Raw genomic sequence first — 19,535 nt, 5'->3', positions numbered from 1 at the left:
ATTGTTACATTTCAGCTATAACTTTCATAAAGGTCCAAAATGTTTTGGGTCCACTAAAATAGCCCATTTTTATGTAGCCTTCAATTAAATTATATTTAATTCTGATATACTTTTAAGGAAAGAGAGTTGCAACGAAAGAAAATCAGTAACTTTCAGTAAGGAATACAATATTTAAAAACAAATCCATATGGGAAAGGAAGATTTGTACATCATGGTTAAACTTCAAAGTTCCCTGATTTAGCTTTTCCAGCAGCTACACGCCAACAAGTACTGGTGTAAGCCCGACATCGAAGCCTGAGGTTAAATCTACAGTCACACCCTGAGGCCAGTCGTACCTACAGGGGTCTGTATCCTTACAACAATCTGCCTCTGAGTCCCTGCTGCTCCTGTAGCTGTGAGAAACATTCAAACTTGTGTAAAACACCAGCCAGTCTGCTAGACATTGGAGGATGTGCTAAATGTCCATATAAAATCAATAGGTTTGAAAGATTAAACAATTGATTAAACAAAAGCAGTTTGTATTTGTGTGTCTGTGTTCAGGGGGTGACATGGGACATGAAATGGGAAATGGGACAAGATGAGACACCCCTGTGAGCCTATATTACTTTTATATGGATTTGAAAGATGTTTTAAAGCAACACTAAAGAGTTTTTGGTCTTTGCTCCCCCTACGGGTTGAATTACCACTGTCGTAAATAATTTAGCCTACTGCAGGATAGCTGGCTCTGATTGGATTGTAGGTCTGCCGTAGAGCAAGTTTTTGTAGTTTTCACTCGAACTACAGGACCGCGACCCGACGGTTGGAAACTTCTTTAGTGCGGTTTTGGCCGATAGAGGGCTGCAAAGTGAATGTGAAAGTGTCGTTCACCCTGTTTCAAGTGGATGAACGACTGAAACTTTTTTGGAAACGTTATTTTAACTCTTTCCCCGCCATTGACGAGATATCTCGTCAATTAAGAGAAAACGCTTCCCCGCCAATGACGAGATTTTCCGTCTTTCCGCAATACCGCTATTATCCACCAGGTGGCGCCCTTCCGCAACTTTTTAAAACCGGAAGTATTGCCCTATGGCAAGCTGCTGCATGTCCGTGTCTGTTTTAAAGATCGCTCTGAATGGGATCTCTATGAAAAGTCCGTCACAAAAATGGAATTATCTCTGCTTTTTGCTCAAAATATGGTGTTTTTGCAAAAACCTACCCATATTCAAAAGCTGATTGCAAAAGAACCACTAAAGGTAGGATGAAACGGTTTTTTTTTGTTTGAAAGCAGAGGGTCTGTTCTTTCATTTGGTATATTGTATGTTTATATATTTAAAGAAGAACATTTTCTGGAAGGCATTAAACTTTGGTGAAAATCATGAAAAACGCTGGCGCTGGCTGGCAACTTTTTTTTAAAACGCTGGCGGTGAAAGAGTTAAGGTAAAAAAAACCTCTTTAGTGTTTCTTTAATTTAATGCGGATTACAATACATCAAAATTACACATTTGACTACCTTCTACTACCCTGCTGAAAAAACCAGCATCAAACCAGCATGGACCAGTATGGGAATCATGCTGGTCTATGCTGGTTTAGCTGGTGCTCCCAGCATACCAGCACCAAAACACAACATATGCTGGTTTTGCTGGTATGCTGGTTTTTTCAGCAGGGTAGCTGAGTTACTAACAACCCCACAGAAAATATACACTCTTAGAACGGATTTACACATCTTTGTGCATTAAGGTTTTAACACATTATGTGTAATTTTCACACATTATGTGTCATTTTGTGTTAAAATGTGTTGTTTCAATAATAACACAGAGATGGGTGGATTCTGATGCCAACACGCTAAATGCTAATGTGTTGTTTTTAACACATCCGTTCTAAAGAGTGTATGTGTTTAAAGGGACTTTCCACTTTTATTGAAAATAGGCACTTTTTCCAGCTCCCCTAGAGTTAAACAATTGATTTTTAACATTTTGGAATCTATTCAGCTGATCTCTGGATCTGGCGCTACCACTTTTAGCATAGCTTAGCATAATCTATTGAATCTGATTAGACCACTAGCATCACGCTAAAAAATAACCAAAGAGTATCAATATTTTTCCTATTAAAATCTTGACTCTACTGTAGTTACATCGCAATGATATTACGCAGTGCCCAAAAATAGTCCTATTGGTAACTTTTAATAGCAGAGGACTATTTTAGGGACTGCGTAATATCATTGTGCCTGCTGCAGCCATGTAACGACAGCAAAGTCCTTGATTATTTCACCAAAATGAGAGTATAGTTCCTATGGGCCTACAAAATCCCAACTTTTACAGAAGAGTTAAGTTTTAAATAGAAAAAATTTAGAAACTCTTTGGTTATTTTTTTTGTGCGATGCTAATGGTCTAATCAGATTCAATGGATTATGCTAAGCTATGCTAAAAGTGGTACCGCCAGAACGCCGGAAATCAACTGAATGGATTTAAAAACGGTAAAAATCAAATGTTTAACTCTAGTGGAGCTAGAAAATGAGCTTATTTTCAAAAAAAGTACCTTTAAAGACGTATTGTGACGTATTTCCAAGAGAAATGGATTATAACACAAAGAGAATAAATTCCCTTTAAGATGGTTTAAGGCATGACTGGTTTAGTAACATATCATTTCTAGTTATGGCTGTTACATTGTAGGTTGTTAGTATGAGAGTAAACTACTACTACTACTGAAGTGTATTATGGGAACCAGCATCCCTTTTCCTGTTTCAGTGTGTTCAAATGCGTCTTAAGTGAGCAGTATGTGTAATATACAGTATGTCGCCTTGTGTGTAGTGAAATATAGTGTGTAGTTGTGCACGCTGCTCTCAAAGGACACGACAAAACACACAAGGGCGGAGAAGAGCAGTGACCTTACGCTCATACCTCATTACCAGCAGAGAGCGAGCGAGCGAGCGAGCAAGAGAGAGAGAGAGAGAGAGAGAGAGAGAGAGAGAGAGAGAGATGTGTAATATATAACACCAGTGGCACATCAGGCAACTGACAGGCAAATCTCTCTCTCTCTCTCTCTCTCTCTCTCTCTCTCTCTCTCTCTCTCTGAGTAATGGACAGTGGGCAGCGAGGGAGATGGGCTGAGAAATGATCTGCAGCCAGAGAGCACAGGTAATCATTCACACACACACCTCCCCTGCTGGACCACTATCTAACCCGACAGTATAGTACACAGTCACTCACTCTATAGGGGAACACATTTCCCCTAAAATCTGGTCATTTAATGGACAAAGGTCATGCAACAATATAGGACATATATAAAGTATAGGCCCATGGATGGATAGCTTACCAACTGTCCTCAAGACACACCACACAGTTGTTTATTAATGTGTACACGAACTGTCATCATTTGACAGAAAACTTGTGATGTAATTTGTTCATTTACAGTACATGAAGTGAAGCGTCACTCGCAACGCAAAACCAGTGGCGGCCGGTGACTTCTTTTTTGAAGGGCGCTTGATGCAAAGGGTTAAAGCGACACCATGTAATTTTTCAACCTTCATAATAAATGTTCAAGACCCTTGTAATAGTACATCGACTTTAATTAGGTTGAATGACATGTCTACCATAGCCTGACGGGGTCTGTATCGCTTTTACTTGTACTTTAAAACTTAGGGTTTCTGGTAGTAACCAGAGCACAAAAAAAAACTACAAAATTCGATTTGCTTTACGGCATACGTCACTTCCTCCACACAATTAGTTTTTTACGTGAATTTTGCTGGAGGCTCCTTAAGGAGTGTAGAGAGCAACTTCTATTATGTGACTCTGTGGCACTGTGTTAGTGTCACGGACCTATGACACGGGCGACCTGGGTTTGATTCCCCTTTAAGGCAATTTTTTATATAAACTCACGATCTTGATTCATACATAAATGCGATCTTCTTTATAAATGAGGCGATTATCTTGCATATAGTTCCCTGTATTCAGATGCTGTGTTCACGTATTTACCTTTCTTTTACTGTGTCTATGGTATTTACATTACAATCCAGGATGCTATAGCAATCAAACTTGCTCAAACTCACACAGTGTAAAACCAAACTCAATTCATTCACCAATCAGATCCGAGCGTTTCTCTCTTCTCTCTTCCTCATTTGCTGCATTCCGCTGTCACTCGCGTGACATATTACAAAGCGGCAGACCTAAACACATCGGTTTACTTGGATTTGGAGCGACAATTTTCACACAAAAGAGAGGAAAAACGAGCGCCATTGCGGAAAATCCCGATGCAACAATATTTGTTTCGAAAAAGGCAAGGAAATACTTCTGGTCATTTCTCAATTGGAAGGCTGCAGGCTCCGGAGGTCAAATATGCAGGCTGCATACGTCATCAAGCCTGGTTTATTAAGGTAAACTGAGCATTACATTCGAAGGTCATAAGCATACTGCAACAATTAACGATTAACTAAGTATAACAGTCAACTTTATAATTGTTAATATTCTGAAATAAGACAGTCTTGATAACGTATGCAGCTTAGAAATACGACATCCGGAGGCTGCAACCTTGAGAAATGGCTTCTGCCACGAGTTCCTCATCAGAAAGATGTATTAACATGACTGCGTTTCTCCCTGATGCCTCAAAATGTTGATCGTTTAGTGTTTTAAAGGTTTAGTTTTTAGTTTAGTTTTAAGGTTGGACAGTTCTTTTCCTTTGCGACAGTGCTGCGGCACTTGTGGCTACTAGGGGCGCTAGGCGTGAAAAATACATGTCTAGCCCCCCCTAGTGGCCAAAAAGTTCCGCGGTGTGTCTTTAATGATTAAAGAGACGCTGGCGTTTGCCAGATACTCGCATAATCTCATGCGTAATCAGAGTGTCTTGCGTGTATTTTGTAAACGTGAGCGTCTCTTTTATCATAAACGGTTTTGACACGTGTGCAGCAGGCACTTATTTTGACAAAACACGTGATGCACATGGTTCACATGACACAACAAACACATATTTTGAAAACGCAAGCAACACACACTCCGAAAACGTATTTTGAATTTGCGCCCCTCGGATGAGCAGTCACGAGCCGCCACTGCGCAAAACACCTGGTGGTGGATTTTCTTTAGTGTTGGGTCGTTTCTTGATCCAAACTAATTGTGGTATTTTAAGAATCATCTGTGATCCGCGCATTTCTTTCTTGCTGACACTCCCGGGTGCCTTTTAAGCATTAAAGAGACTCGTAATGTATTGAATGCACCCTTATGTCTTATCAGCCTTAGGATTTTAACCTACGCAGCAAAAAAAAGTTGCTGGCGTGAATATAGTTTCTCTCATTTGGAATTCACTAAATTTTCGTGACCGCAGTGAAACCAGCTGTTGAGAATCAGCTTGCAATGTTGTGCCTGACACAGCCCATGTGTTCTGGTGGCTTTATATTATGGGGCATCGTACAGCGTGTTGCTTTGACCTGGTGCCGCAAACAGAGAAAGCACACAAGGTGGCGGTGAATATGAGGAAGAGTGTATAAATTGCACACACACGCCCTGCGGGCATTAGTAGTCACCAGTATGATTTTGCAAGAAAACAGTAGAGACAAGAGAAATGCTCACTGGGTAAAATGTTAAACTGAAGGTGTATGGGTGAGAAGCACGATATGAGATCTGCTTTCTTTGAAAAAAATAATGCTTTCTTGCACACTTGATTTAATATTATTTTAAGTAATGACATTCATACAGCACTTATTAAATTATTAATGTTACAGTGAAGGTTGTTGGCCATAAAGCCTATTACTGCATTGCATTAGTGAGAAATCCTACCTGAAAGGTGACAGGTTGATAGATGTCAGACAGGCAGAACTGCTTCAGGAAGCGTTCGTCCTCGCTCCAGAATAGTCGGATATCCGGGATGCCGAACAGAACCATGGCGAGCCTCTCTAGGCCTAAACCGAAAGCCCAGCCCATTTTATTAGAAGCACCAGCTGTGGGATGAAAGAACAATTGAATTATATATGCAATCTATTTTATCATTCATTTCACTGAGTATGACATTATGTAATTAACAGGCGTTCAGGGAAGAGACAAGGACGACAGCAGCTAGTCAAAACAAATCTACATTAACCCAAAACCTGGACGCTCTTCAATGTTCTTGAATCTTTCAGTTGTATAAATTAAAGGTGTAATGTGGGTTTTATCTAGCTAAAAAACAAGCTCAATTTCAAAATGCAAAGAGAAGCTACGGTAGCCACCACAGGACAAACTTGTCGCCATCTAAGACAATGTAGGGATGAAACGCGCTCTGCAGTTTATCCGTTCATGGCTACTGTAGAAACATGGCACCGACTAACATGTAAGGAGACCCGCGGTTTATGTAGATAAGGTAATAAAAACAATAGAGTTTATTATGTAAGGTCTCTACACACCACTGATAATATAGTTACTGTATGTACAGGTGCTGGTCATTTAATTAGAATATCATCAAAAAGTTGATTTATTTCACTAATTCCATTCAAGAAGTGAAACTTGTATATTATATTCATTCATTACACACAGACTGATATATTTCAAATGTTTATTTCTTCTAATTTTGATGATTATAACTGAAAACTAAGCAAAATCCAAAATGTAGTATCTTAGAAAATGTTAACACTCTAATCAAATTATTAACTCAAAACACCTGCAAAGGCCTTTAAATGGTCTTTCAGTGTAGTTCTGTAGGCTACACAATCATGGGGAAGACTTGAAAGTTGTTCAAAAGACGACCATTAACACGTTGCACAAGAAGGGCAAGAAACAAAAGGTCATTGCAAAAGAGGCTGGCTGTTCACAGAGCTCTGTGTCCAAGCACATTAATAGAGAGGCGAAGGGAAGGAAAAGATGTGGTAGAAAAAAGTGTACAAGCAATAGGGATAACTTTACACTGGAGAAGATTCTGAAAAAAAAAAAACATTCAAAAATGTGTGGGAGATTCACAAAAAGTGGACTGCACCTGGAGTCAGTGCTTCAAGAATCACTACGTACAGACATATGCAAGACTTGGGTTTCAGCTGTCGCATTCCTTGTGTCAAGCCACTGTTGAACAACAGACAGCATCAAAAGCGTCTCGCTTCTGAACTGCTGCGTGTTCCAAAGTTATGTTCTCTGATGAAAGTCAATTTAGCATTTCCTTTGAAAATCAGGGTCGCAGAGTCTGGAGGTAGAGAGGAGAGGCACCTAATCAACGTTGCTTGATGTCCAGTGTAAAGTTTCCACAGTCAGTGATGGTGTGGGGTGCCATGTCATCTGCTGATGTTTTCTGAGGTCCAAGGTCAACACAGCATTAACCAGGAAGTTTTAGAGCACTTCATGTTTTCTTTTGATGACCAACTTTATGGAGATGCAGATTTCAGACATTTTCCAACAGGACTTGGCACCTGCACACAGAGCCAAAGCTACAAGTACCTGGTTTGGACCATGGTATCCCTGTTTTTAATTGGCCAGCAAACTCACCTCACCTTAACCCCATAGATGAGGTATTGTGAAGAGGAAGATGCGATATGCCAGACCCAACAATGCAGAAGACAATGCAGAAGAAATATATCAGTCTGTAGGTGTTTCTCAATGTCAAGGAAGGATCCTCGGAAGCCAGAATTTCGAGGATGCTACGTCATCGACATCGGTCAAAGGACTGTTCCAATGTCAAGGATCCTCTGAATTTTTACCAAGGACTGAGTCCTTTGTTCTAAAAATATCCCATATACAGGATAGGATGCATATGTTTAGCACAAAAGCCCCGCCCCTATGCTCTATAACAAACATTTTTCCTAACATACCATCTCATTTCTCTTGGAAATCTATCAGATTACCAAACCGAATTGTGTTGTGAACAGTGTTTCACACAGACAGCATATTAAATTCTCATTGCTGTTTAAGACCCACAGGCAGCTCCTGTTGATTGGCAGGCAATGGTGTGGCTGTCACACTTGGGCAGTCTGCAGTGCTTCTATCAAAGATCTGTGATTATAGTCATTACGAATTTTTATTTGCTTTGCAACCCCTGACTGACCCACAGTGGAGGGAAGAGCGAACAAACAGAACACTTTTTTCTTTCTTGCTTTTCAGTCTCTCATCCTTTCATTCTCCATTTCTGTTTAATCCAGTGAGACAGTCCTTCAGATGCGAGGGAAATGTGCTTTATATGTAAATGAAGGAAATGCTCAGGGGTCAAAGCGTTCAGCCAGACGGGACAGAAATCGGAATAAATCTCAACTTCAGATGTACGAATCAATCAGCATTCCCCTTCTCTCCCACGTGTACGCATTAGTGATTCCACTTTGTCTCAGGATCATGGAATTAAATTTTTGTTTCAAACACTCACGAAAAAAACCCTTTTCGTCTTTAAGCTTGAATGAGCATGATTTGATTCTAATGGGAGCTTAGATTTGATTTCAGAAGATTCTTCTCCTAAAAAATAAAATGACTCTTCATAACTTTCCTTGTGCCCTTGAATACAAAACAACCTTTGCACAGCAAAATGTCAAAGCTGCTCCTATCCAAAACTGAATGCGTACCGTAGCTGTCAACACAAAGTTTGGTCTCATTTTTGTTCCAGTCCCCATCCACTTTCGTTACACTGATGATGAGATCAGCTTTGACTTCACCTAACATTCTATACAGTTTCCAAATTATACCGTTTTTAAACCACATGTTTTTTTAGGTTAACCTTTCCTTTAAAAAACTACACGGAGCTGATGATGAGGTAGTTGGAGGCAACACTTCACTACAGTTGCTTAGGCACTGAGCTGTGGATTGATGGGAAGGCTGATTGCTATCACTCGCCTGTCAGTGAAAATCACGAGCACATCTAGGAAGATAAAAGAGCGACGTAAAGCAGTGTGACAGTTAAGAGTGAAGTGGATGCCGCCAACACACACATAGCGAATGCCAGAAAGCTCAGCCAAAACCGATGACCTCAGATGAACACCACAGCTCAATCTCACCGTAACCAAGCCCCATCCTGTTCCCCTTCCTCCTCAGGTCTGTGATGCTCATCTTAATATCAACCAATCAGAGCAAAGTGTGGGAGGGGGTGTGTTTAACAGCATTCACCTTGTGACGACAAGGACTGTGCTAACCGATTTGACTTTTAAAGCTTGAGATCCCCCCCGATGCATCTCAATAACTAACCCTCTCTCGCCATTTCATTCCTGTCCCAACGGCTCCCATTCTCTCTTGCCACAGTGTCTATCAGGTTTTTTGGTTCTATAGTCTCCTAACACCTCCTCATTTTTATCTCCCGGTGTTGATTTAAGTTAGCACTAGTCGTCCCTCGCTGCTTCAAACACACCTGCTTTATTCAGCATGAATAATTGTGTTTGAAAACAGACTGTAGTTTCCTTAAGAGCCGCTGGCAATCTGAGAACCAGAGCGTTGGTTTGCTTTGTTGCTCAGAGGTTTTGATTGTTTTGAGACTTTCTTAACGTAATGTTTGACCTACTATTTATGAATAGAGTTCAGTATTTGTAGCTTGTTTTGTCCCTAGCTAAATCAACAATAAGCAAACATACACAGAGATAAACAACAAACACGCCCTTTCATTATGCCACATGAAACAAAGAGTAGATAAGATCACGCAAATTTGATAAAACTGTTTCAAATAAATATGGCATGCCAAACTTTTTGAAGATTGGTGGGTACGCAACAATAAATTAAGCCTAACTTTGGCATCTTCTTTATCAGGTTTTGGTCCATGCTGTTCCTGTCAACATACTGCACACCGCCAGCGACTACCAATGCGACACAATTTGATTTATTTCAATAAAAACTTGACGACAGGAAGTAGGAGTGTCTTTAGTTAAAGGGATAGTTCGGCCAAAAACGATATTAAACCCATGATTTACTCACCCCCAAGCTGTCCGAGTTGCATATGTCCATCGTTTTTCAGACAAACACATTTTCGGATATTTAAAAAAATATTTTAGATCTTTCTGTTCATTATAATGTAATGTTACGGGGTCCAGCAATAGTCCACGACCTTCAAGTCCAAAAAAGTGCGTCCATCCTTCACAAATTAAATCCAAACGGCTCCAGGATGATAAAAAAAGGTCTTCTGTGGGTAATCCGTGCGGTGTTGTTGTAGAAATATCCATATTTAAAATGTTATTAACGTTATAAACTACCTTCCGGTAGCGCCGCCATTTTGGAGTGATGCACATTCAGGATGAGAGCTTACGCAGCGTACAGAGTTTCTCTGCTGCTGCTCTGTGCCCCCGCCCTCCGAATTTGTCATAAGTCACTAAGAAAAGTGCGTACACTACGCTAATACTCTCTCCTGAGTCTAAGATGGCGGCGCTACCGGAAGGTAGTTTATAATGTTAATAACATTTTAAATATGGATATTTCTACAACAACACCGCACGGATTACCCACAGAAGACCTTTGTTTATCATCCTGGAGCCGTTTGGATTTAATTTGTGAAGGATGGACGCACTTTTTTGGACTTGAAGGTCGTGGACTATTGCTGGACCCCGTAACATTACATTTAATGAACAGAAAGATCTAAAATATTTTCTAAAATATCCGAAAATGTGTTTGTCTGAAAAACGATGGACATATGCAACTCGGACAGCTTGGGGGTGAGTAAATCATGGGTTTAATATCGTTTTTGGCCGAACTATCCCTTTAAGAAAAGTTTTCCTTTTCCAAATGATGAGCGACCTTCGGAAGCGACTACCAATGAAAGTGAAGCTGTGAAACACCTCCAAACAAATGTATTAAGAAAGACAGGTGGCCCAAACAGAGAAAGTTGATAGATGTCTGACCAAGGCTTTGGTTCTAAGCTGTGTACACACCGGCAGCTTATAGGATACTTTCGGGGGACACAAGCGAAAGATGTGAATGGAAATGGGCATGTCCAACTACAAATGGGAGTTTACGCAGAGGTGAAAAGAGTAATAAAATATTTTAATCAAATTAAAGTACCGTTTCTTTAATGATATGTAACTAGGGCTGGGCGATGTATCGAATATGATTGTCATGTGCGTCTCGTCAGTAAAGCCGGTTCCTTGATTGGTAGTAAATCGCCATCACCTGTTTTCAGATAGAGCTGCATTTACTACACAGAGCCGTAGTTCATTGACAAGCTGGGCCATTTCGCATTAAGTATTGCGGGCGATAAGTCCTCGATAATTAATGCGAAATTTCCCCGATTGTCAGCGAACTACGGCTCTTTGTAGTAAATGCCGCTCTATCTAAAAGCAGCTGATGGCGATTTACTACTAATCATGAAACCGGCTTGTACTGACGCACATGACAATCCCCCGATATATATCGCCCAGCCCTACATGTAACTTAACTACAAATAAAGTTACTGGTCTAAAAATCTACTTGAGTAAAAGTAAAAAGTAGGTCATTTATAAAATTAACAGAGTTACTTTTTTACAGCGTTCTAATCAGATTCAATGGATTATGCTAAGCTATGCTAAAAGTGGTACCGCCAGACCCGGAGATCGGTTGAATGGATTCCAAAACGGTAAAACTCAATTGTTAAACTCCAAAGGAGCTGGAAAATAAGCCTATATTCAAAAAAATGGAGTGTCTCTTTATATCACAGGTAGGCGAGTAAGCTTAGTTGTGCATTCACAAAGAAAAGTCTTTTACAAGATTTACAAGAAAATGTACAAAAATAGCTATACAGATTCCCGAGGCTGACCCTAGGGCAGGAGTTACTAAATAAAATCACTATAGTTTGGTTGTAATTGATTTATTGCTGGTAACATACATATAATAAATGTATTTTATATATAGAAGCGGCAAGCGCAAGTGATTTACATGTTAAGTCAATGCAAAGACTTGATTAGGCTTCCTGTGGCGCTCGAGGAAACTTGCGAATTTAAAAATCTGAACTTCGGTGGAATTCTGCTGCGTTAACCAATCAGAACCTTGCTGTAGTAGTGACATGATTACAGGAAGCGAGCGGAGTCTCGCAGAAGCCCCTCCCATGATGCAAATTTCCACGTGAATGTCTCAAATGACTAGCATGCGCAAATAAACAAGTAAACTCAAATGTTCAAGCATCTACTGTAACAACGCGCGACTAGCGCCTTTTTGCCGCCTCTACTGCGGCTGGTGTAAATGCACCATAAGACCTTTATTCTTTCTCTCTCTCTCTCTCTCTCTCTCTCTCTCTCTCTCTCTCTCTCTCTCTCTCTCTCTCTCTCCCTCTCTCTCTCTCCCTTGCAATGTCTTTATGTCCCTGAGCATTCTCAAGGATGTTCTTAAGTTGTGTTTGACTTCGTAGACCTCGGAAGATAATGCGCATGGTGTCAAAAACTATTGATGTGTCGTGCAAACGAGCGGTAAAACCCCGGTCAGCAATTCCATCATAGGAATTAAAGGGGGGGTTCAATGGTATTTCATGCATTCTGACTTATTAATACAGTTATAGAGTTGTTTCCTCATGCTAAAAGCAGTTGGGCGTGTTACAGAGTATTTCTGTGCCGAATTCTCCTCCCGCTGTATAACTCCTCTTTCTTCATTTTTAGTACGTTATCGGAAAGAATCGGAAAAGTGAATCTTTCTTTTATAAATCTGATTAAACTAAAGACTCTTTGGAGATATAAGAGATGTAACACTACTCTATAGGTACTCCAGATTAACATCCGAGCTTTAAGAAAAACACTTGCTTGGCATCAGTGCACACGCACAATTTAAACCCTGGGTATCATTAATTTACCTGAACATTCTTGGGCTGGTTTGATTTCGAATTTTTATAAGATGTAAGCTCAGTCACCTTGGGCAAACACAGCTAACACTGCATAATAAAGCTATTGCCTTTCTTGCACTTGTAGTGGTCGCTTAAAAATGGCCAAGGGTTTCTTTCATAAGAATTAAATTCAGGGTCTTCATCACTGGTTAGAGTCACCACTATGACAGTTGCAATCTCCTCCATTCACATACCACTGATGGTCTTGTTAATATTAAATATATTTGGCTTGAAAGGAGTTATGATGTAGCTGTGGCTTTACTCTATAAAGTTCAATAACATAAGAATTGCGAGACGCAAGTGCTTGTGTTAAATGGGCCTCATTAATGACTAAAAACAAAATTGTTGAGTTTTGTGGCATTTAGTTCATGTCTGTCAGTTTTGAGATCAGGGCTAGTGTACTATTAAAAGTTTACAAAACTCACTTTTGCAAATACTGCAAATTTTCAATTTGTTTTCTGAAAAAATGTATAAAAGTGAAAACTAATCTTGTTCAATAAATTTGTCTCCAACTGTGCTATAAAATGAGAATGTGCCAGCTTATATTACAAGAAGTCATCGATAAGCTGCAAATCATAATTCACGACTCTGACAACAATGAAAGTCTGTTGGCTATAAAAAAAGGAAACGCTCATCCGCCTTAACATCCTGCTTCAAAAGGAAATACTTTAACAAAGTAAAAAAAGTCATGGGGGTCTTGAACTGAGAAAATCAAAGCTGTGACCAAGCAGTTTTCATTACAGACAGTATATGCCATGCATTAAAAAATGAACTTGAGAGAAAATAAAAGCTTCCTGGACTGTATATGGCTTTGATTTAGGCATCACCTTTATAGCGTGCAAATGTCACACATTGGTTCTGGCCTGCATTTTAACATTTTACTCCTGCTATAAAATATATACTTGACATTTTACCTGCACACCGCGTTCAAAAAAAGTTCCTTTCAGAGGACTGACTTCTTGGGATGATGGTGTTATAAGCCTCTCTAGAGTATTTTTATTTCTATCTCTTTGTTTTAATCCTGTCCACTTCAATAATCACATAGCAAATGCTTTTAATCATTAACCGGGCTAACAAGCCAAGCTGTTTATCCACTGCTGCAAACCAGTGAGACCAAATAGTTGGGGAGAGCACTTATGCTGATAATAAAAGTGTAGCAATTTGGAAAAGCTGGATTGAAATGCTTAAATAAACCGATCTTATTATTTTTGTCGCATTGCACTAATTGGCTGATTTTCTCTACTGTTTGAGCATGAATCTAACATCATAAGAAATCACAATAAATAACAAGCTACATGCGTAAAGCTCTCCGCCTGCATGCTTCAATTTTAAAAGTCATTCATTTCAGAGGGAAAAATAAAGGGATTAAAGAATTTGATCATCGGGTATGCTGTTAAGATTCGATTAAACCAAAACACAGACACCTGCAGTCAACATTAACAACAGAAAGCCCTATTTTTCACCCGTGAACACAAAATCACATTTACATAGTGAAATTAATATGGATTTGCAGTGGGAATATGGGCTCACGCTGCTTCTACTACCATCATCATATATTAAAAATATAGGTTATTAACTACTGCAGTTACATTATTAACTATTCATATTACCTTTTGTTAACGTGTAGCAGATTGACATAGGCACATAAAAAATCACTAAGGTACACCAAAATGTACCACAGTTTTAAGATGTACTGTACATTAATAACATAAGTTGTTATTTAAGGCAAAGCAAGGCAAGCTTATAGCCCATTTCACAAACAAAAGTAATTCAAAGTGCCTTAAATTATTAACAAATAAATAGAAAACATTTACATAAAAATATCTGTAAAAAAGATATATTTAAAATCACAATAAAAACAAGAATACTGTACAAAGGATTTGCAATAATGAAAAGGAAATTGATAGATTTTATAAAGAGAGTAAAACAGAGATGTAGCAAGTGTTCACAGTTAAACAAATGTGTTTTTAAAGACCACCTATTGTCCGATTTAACGTTTTTACATTTCCCTTGGTGTGTAAATGTGTATTAGTAAGGGTGCGCGGAGCACAAACTAACATGGGGTTAGCTGTAACACGGACTGTTTACATTGTTGCACAAGTTTGAGCATTGCGTTTTTCCGGTATTTTTTCACGCTGCCAAAAGAAAATCTCCTGCAAATTATTGTTTTTCTAGAGTTATTGATGAACGAGTGTTTTGGTGGCATGTAAGTAAATTTTTTCATCATATGTTTTTTTTTTCGGTTTCTAAGTTGGGTGTGTAAGATACCAAATCCAATGCTATGTCATATTAATCAGTGTCTTGTTGATTAAAACATAGCATTGTTTTAAAATATGTCTGCAGCTCTTAGGAACTTTTTCGGTGGGCTTGAAAATATTTTTACCCAGCAGGGTTAATTGTAACGCTGTGTTACAACGAACCCCTCAGCACTTACGATATGAAAACCGCTAACGTTAGCGTAATTCTTGCCGTTGTTTTAAATAGGCTACACACGAATGATTGCTGGCTGACAACAAAATAAATGTGCCTTTCTTATCAAAAACCGTGTGTCAAATTTATTTTTATTCATATCTTTATTATTGATTGAATACGGTCACGTCAAAGATTGAAATCATAATTAAATTAATAGCTAAAATCAGACTTTGATGCTCATTATCTCAGAATTTGATGAAACTGTAGTATGATTATTACAGACTGGGTCACATAAAAAATTGTTTTGTCATAATTGTGCTGCTTTTTCTCATATTTAGACATTTGTATCCATTTATAATTGAACTATTGTTAGAAACAGGGCTGGATGAATGAATACAGTGTGGATACCTGTCTATTATAGACAGATATATAAACAACATCCACTTAAAGTATAAAAACTAATTAGTATTGAAATATTTGCCTGCAAACTTATTTTTTAGCAAGTGTTACAACTACCCCCCTGCCTGTTACAATTAACCCCACCAATGGGGTAAGTTGTAACGTTTGCACTTCTGTCACGTTTGGTGTAATTGTCCAAGAATGGTAAGTAACAGAAACAAACTTCAAATGTTCATTTGTAGCAGAGATGTGTGTGTTGCTTGTGTAAAAATATAATTAATCACACTCAAATATTTTTTAAAGGATTGAGCCAAACCCAAAAAAAGTGTTAGCTTGTGCCCCGCTCTCCCCTACATGTTAATGATATGCAAAAGGAACAAACCCCAAAGTAAACAATGACACAAGTTATCGTCTTCAACGTAAATCTCTTTTCTTGGACTACAACAAACACATGGATTGTAGGCAACAGTTTACTTCATGGGATTGGTGATGTAGACAAGATCGACATTATCATTATTCCTCCCACTTTGGCTCACAGCCTGTAAGTTAACTCCTGTCAGCATTTCATTGTGAGCAAATCTTTCAAAAATGGTAAGGAGCGTCACATTTCCGGCTGACGTTAGAGGTACTCAGGCCAATCACAACGTACAGATTAGCTGGCCAATCAGGGACACAGCGCATTTCAAATCCATGTGTTTCAGGAAGAGAGTGAAATCTGGAGCTAAAAAAAGTACGGTATGTAAAAAATAATGTGTTTTTGACCATTAACCACACAGACACATTGTATTATATGAAGTACACAAAATAATGTTGTGTTTAGCAATGAAATATGTGCACTTTAATCTAGATTTAAAATGCACTTTGAAAAAGGTTGAAAAATCTAACCTTTTGGGATGTAAATTAACCTATGCTGGGTTGTTTTCGCCCATCTTGGGATCAAATAAAAATATTATCTGAGTTTACTGTTGCAGCATATCATGAAATTTTCTAAAGTACTTAGTAGTACAATGTAAATGTAATGATACTATATATATGTTAAACAAGTACCACCTTAAACCATACAATATTACTGTCAAATTATCAACCTAAAATGTGGGGTCAAACCATTGTATAAACGTTTTATGGGTTAAATTCAACTTAGCTGCTGGACCCAACGCTGGTTTGAAAATAACCTGGCATTTTTTTTAAGTGTATTCATTCTAAATTTGGCTGTATTATTTTTAACCCAATGCTGGGTTGTTTCATTTTTTGTTAGGTTGATAAATAAATCCATACTGGGTTGTTTTAATGCAGTGCTAGGTCAACACATTGTAGGGTTAACAACAACCCAGCATAGGTTTATTTATAATCCAACATGTGTTCTGTCCAATATTTACCCAGCATTGGGTTAAATAACAACCCAGCAGAGTTTAGAGTGTACAGTACATATAACAAAATAAATGCATTGCATATTTCCATTTTACTTCAACAAAATTTTAGTTTTTGCTATACCTCCCATTTTCTTCTACTAACAACCAAAACATATTTAAATTTCAATTCATCTCTACTGCCGGCATCTACCAGGGTGCCGTATACTTCTATGGTTATATATGAGCCCTATCACAGAGCTGAATAAATCCATCGCCAACCAGAAACAGAGATGAAGGAAAGGCTGCCGCTTCAATGCATTATTGAAGGGTCTAACAATATGATTGAGGGCAAATAACTTTTGTAGCACCTGTTTTATTCATACAAATGATGTGGCATTCGGCCCTTTCCCGTGACTTGAAGTGTCATAGCTTTTGGTTGAGGAGATGCGGTCACAGGAAAAACCTAAAGGAGGTTGGGGGAGCGGCAGACAAAGCACCAGGATCTCCGCTGGTCTTGGGGTCAGACGGCTTGTGATGAGAGTACCAGTGATGTGTGACACTGAATACAAAAATGAGAGACTGGGCGTCCAGAATGAAAAGCAGGCCTGATGTGTGAAGCGACTAAGCAGTTATAGATGGCCACGCATTGGGCAACAGGTATACAGAAACGTTAATGAAAACGATGCTGGAAATAAGGAATAAATGAACCATGGTACATACCATGTTATTACCATGATATTGTTTGGTTATTAAAGAAATGCTAAAAATATAAAAAAAATGTTTTGTGTACTATTTTTGGGAACTATAGTAATTGTGTAAATGTAAACATTGTATCATATAGTACTCTATGTTTACTGCATGGCACGGTCCTTCACTTGAATTTCGGATGATCAAAAATGTAACCTCTAAAATGACCAAGTTACCCATTTATATTCGGTTAAGCTGCCCTGCATCCCGTGAACTCCAAGCATTGACCCGCACTAAACTCCTGGCTGATGGAGTCCTCATTTATCTCAATCTCATTTCTCCGTTCTCTGGAGTCTTATTTGTTGTGCCAGGCTCATTTTGTCCTCCGTGCAGAGGACGATGACAACCAGGTTCCTTTTATAAACCGCAGCGGCGAGTACAGCTAATTATTCATGAGAGGTTGACAATGTGGCTTAACCTCATCTAAACGGCGGATAAAAACTAAGCTGTGTCGAGTTCCACTTTAGCGAAAACTTCCTCCGTTCGGCTCACGCTGCCATTTGGTTTTAATCCCCTCCAAATTAAAGGCGGTTTAAGGCATTGCGTGTGCGACTGACACTTCAGCACACACAAATAAAGCAATTCGTTCGACATGCAATGATATTAAATCATAAATTATTGTAGTTTTTCTACACTTAATTAATAGTTGCACCTTTATAACATGACAACTACTAAACCTGGAAATGGATAAATATATACTATGTGTTATAGTAGACAGATGGAGATGACAACGAATGATGTATTTATTAAAACATGTAACAAACAACAGGCAGATGAATGGATGTAGTCGTAATGATGATGATGATGATGATAAACAGACAAGCAACTCTTGACCATCACAGATAACAACAGAAACTTTCATTAAAGGCGGGGTGCATGATCTTTGAAAGCTTGACATGTTGACATTTGAAATCACCTAAACAAACACGCCCCTACCCCAATAGAATCCGGACCTCCTTTTGATAGACCCGCCCCACACATACACAACCCAGGCAACGAATCAGTTTTTTTCAAAATCATGCACCCCGCCTTTAACTTCAATGTAGACAATGGACAGCGACGACGATGAAAATAGAGAGATGACGATGAACTTCACAAAGGGTTTAGTAGCCAGGCAGGTAGCAACGATACACTACAAAGAGATGCATGTATTAACGAGACCGGATGGGTAAAATGACAATCTTTTGTCAGAAGAGGAGTTTTTACTATTGTATGATGTAAATAAGTCTAAAAACCTAGATTTAAGCAATACTTGAAAAAGTTGAATACTTAAAAATTGTTCAAATTAGCTGAAATTTAAAACATTTTAACACATATTATATACTGTAAAAGACTTGTGGTACAATCATAAACTGATGCAATTACAATGTCATATGCCATAAAACATAACATTTATTTACATAATCTCGCACGTTGTAGCGACTACGGCAAAACAGCTGTTCTCCCGTAGTAGACCGTTACAGTAGAACGTCGCAAAGTAGCAGTTAAATTCGTGCATGCGCAATACAACGCCAGAATGCCGTTGCCGTTCCACCAGAGGCTGTTGCTTCAAGGATAATTCCGGTATTTAACACTTTGAGTCTCATTTCTGGTTTGTTTTGGATGAACTACAGTGATGGACACTGAAATTTTGACAATGGGTCGTGTCTTGACTTTTTGACTCATTTAGAAGCGTCTCTTGACTGCTTCAGAATGGAAGTCAATGACCATGCACAAACATGTCATTAAAACAACACTTAACGTTCATTTTCAAAACTGTACTACTCACCGAGTGGTTTGTGGTGTTCGTTGATGATTAAAAACAAATACATTGGCGCAATGTATGATTTCAATCCGTTTTATTTGCTATAGTGGAACTATTTGTTCAGATACCTCACAACCACGTATATACTTCCACTCTATATATGAGTCTAAAGCGTTAGCACACTCCCGACCACTTGATGACGACAACCACTTTGCCGTAAA

At 38.7% G+C, this 19,535-nt stretch overlaps 1 protein-coding gene across 2 annotated transcripts in view; it reads right to left on the bottom strand.

Moving 5' to 3' along the window:
• The window catches only part of fars2 (phenylalanyl-tRNA synthetase 2, mitochondrial), a 183,895-nt gene that overhangs the window by 85,296 nt on the left and 79,064 nt on the right, over nucleotides 1–19,535 (bottom strand). For both annotated transcript variants that reach the window (XM_065294756.2, XM_073813159.1), the window contains exon 5: nucleotides 5,742–5,902. In XM_065294756.2, coding sequence (XP_065150828.2) covers nucleotides 5,742–5,902 — 161 coding nt within the window. The remainder of the gene's footprint in view (nucleotides 1–5,741; nucleotides 5,903–19,535) is intronic.

The sequence above is a fragment of the Paramisgurnus dabryanus genome, chromosome 22 (genome assembly GCF_030506205.2).
Source record: "Paramisgurnus dabryanus chromosome 22, PD_genome_1.1, whole genome shotgun sequence".
NCBI lineage: Eukaryota > Metazoa > Chordata > Actinopteri > Cypriniformes > Cobitidae > Paramisgurnus > Paramisgurnus dabryanus.
This window is presented reverse-complemented; position numbering and strand designations above follow the sequence as displayed.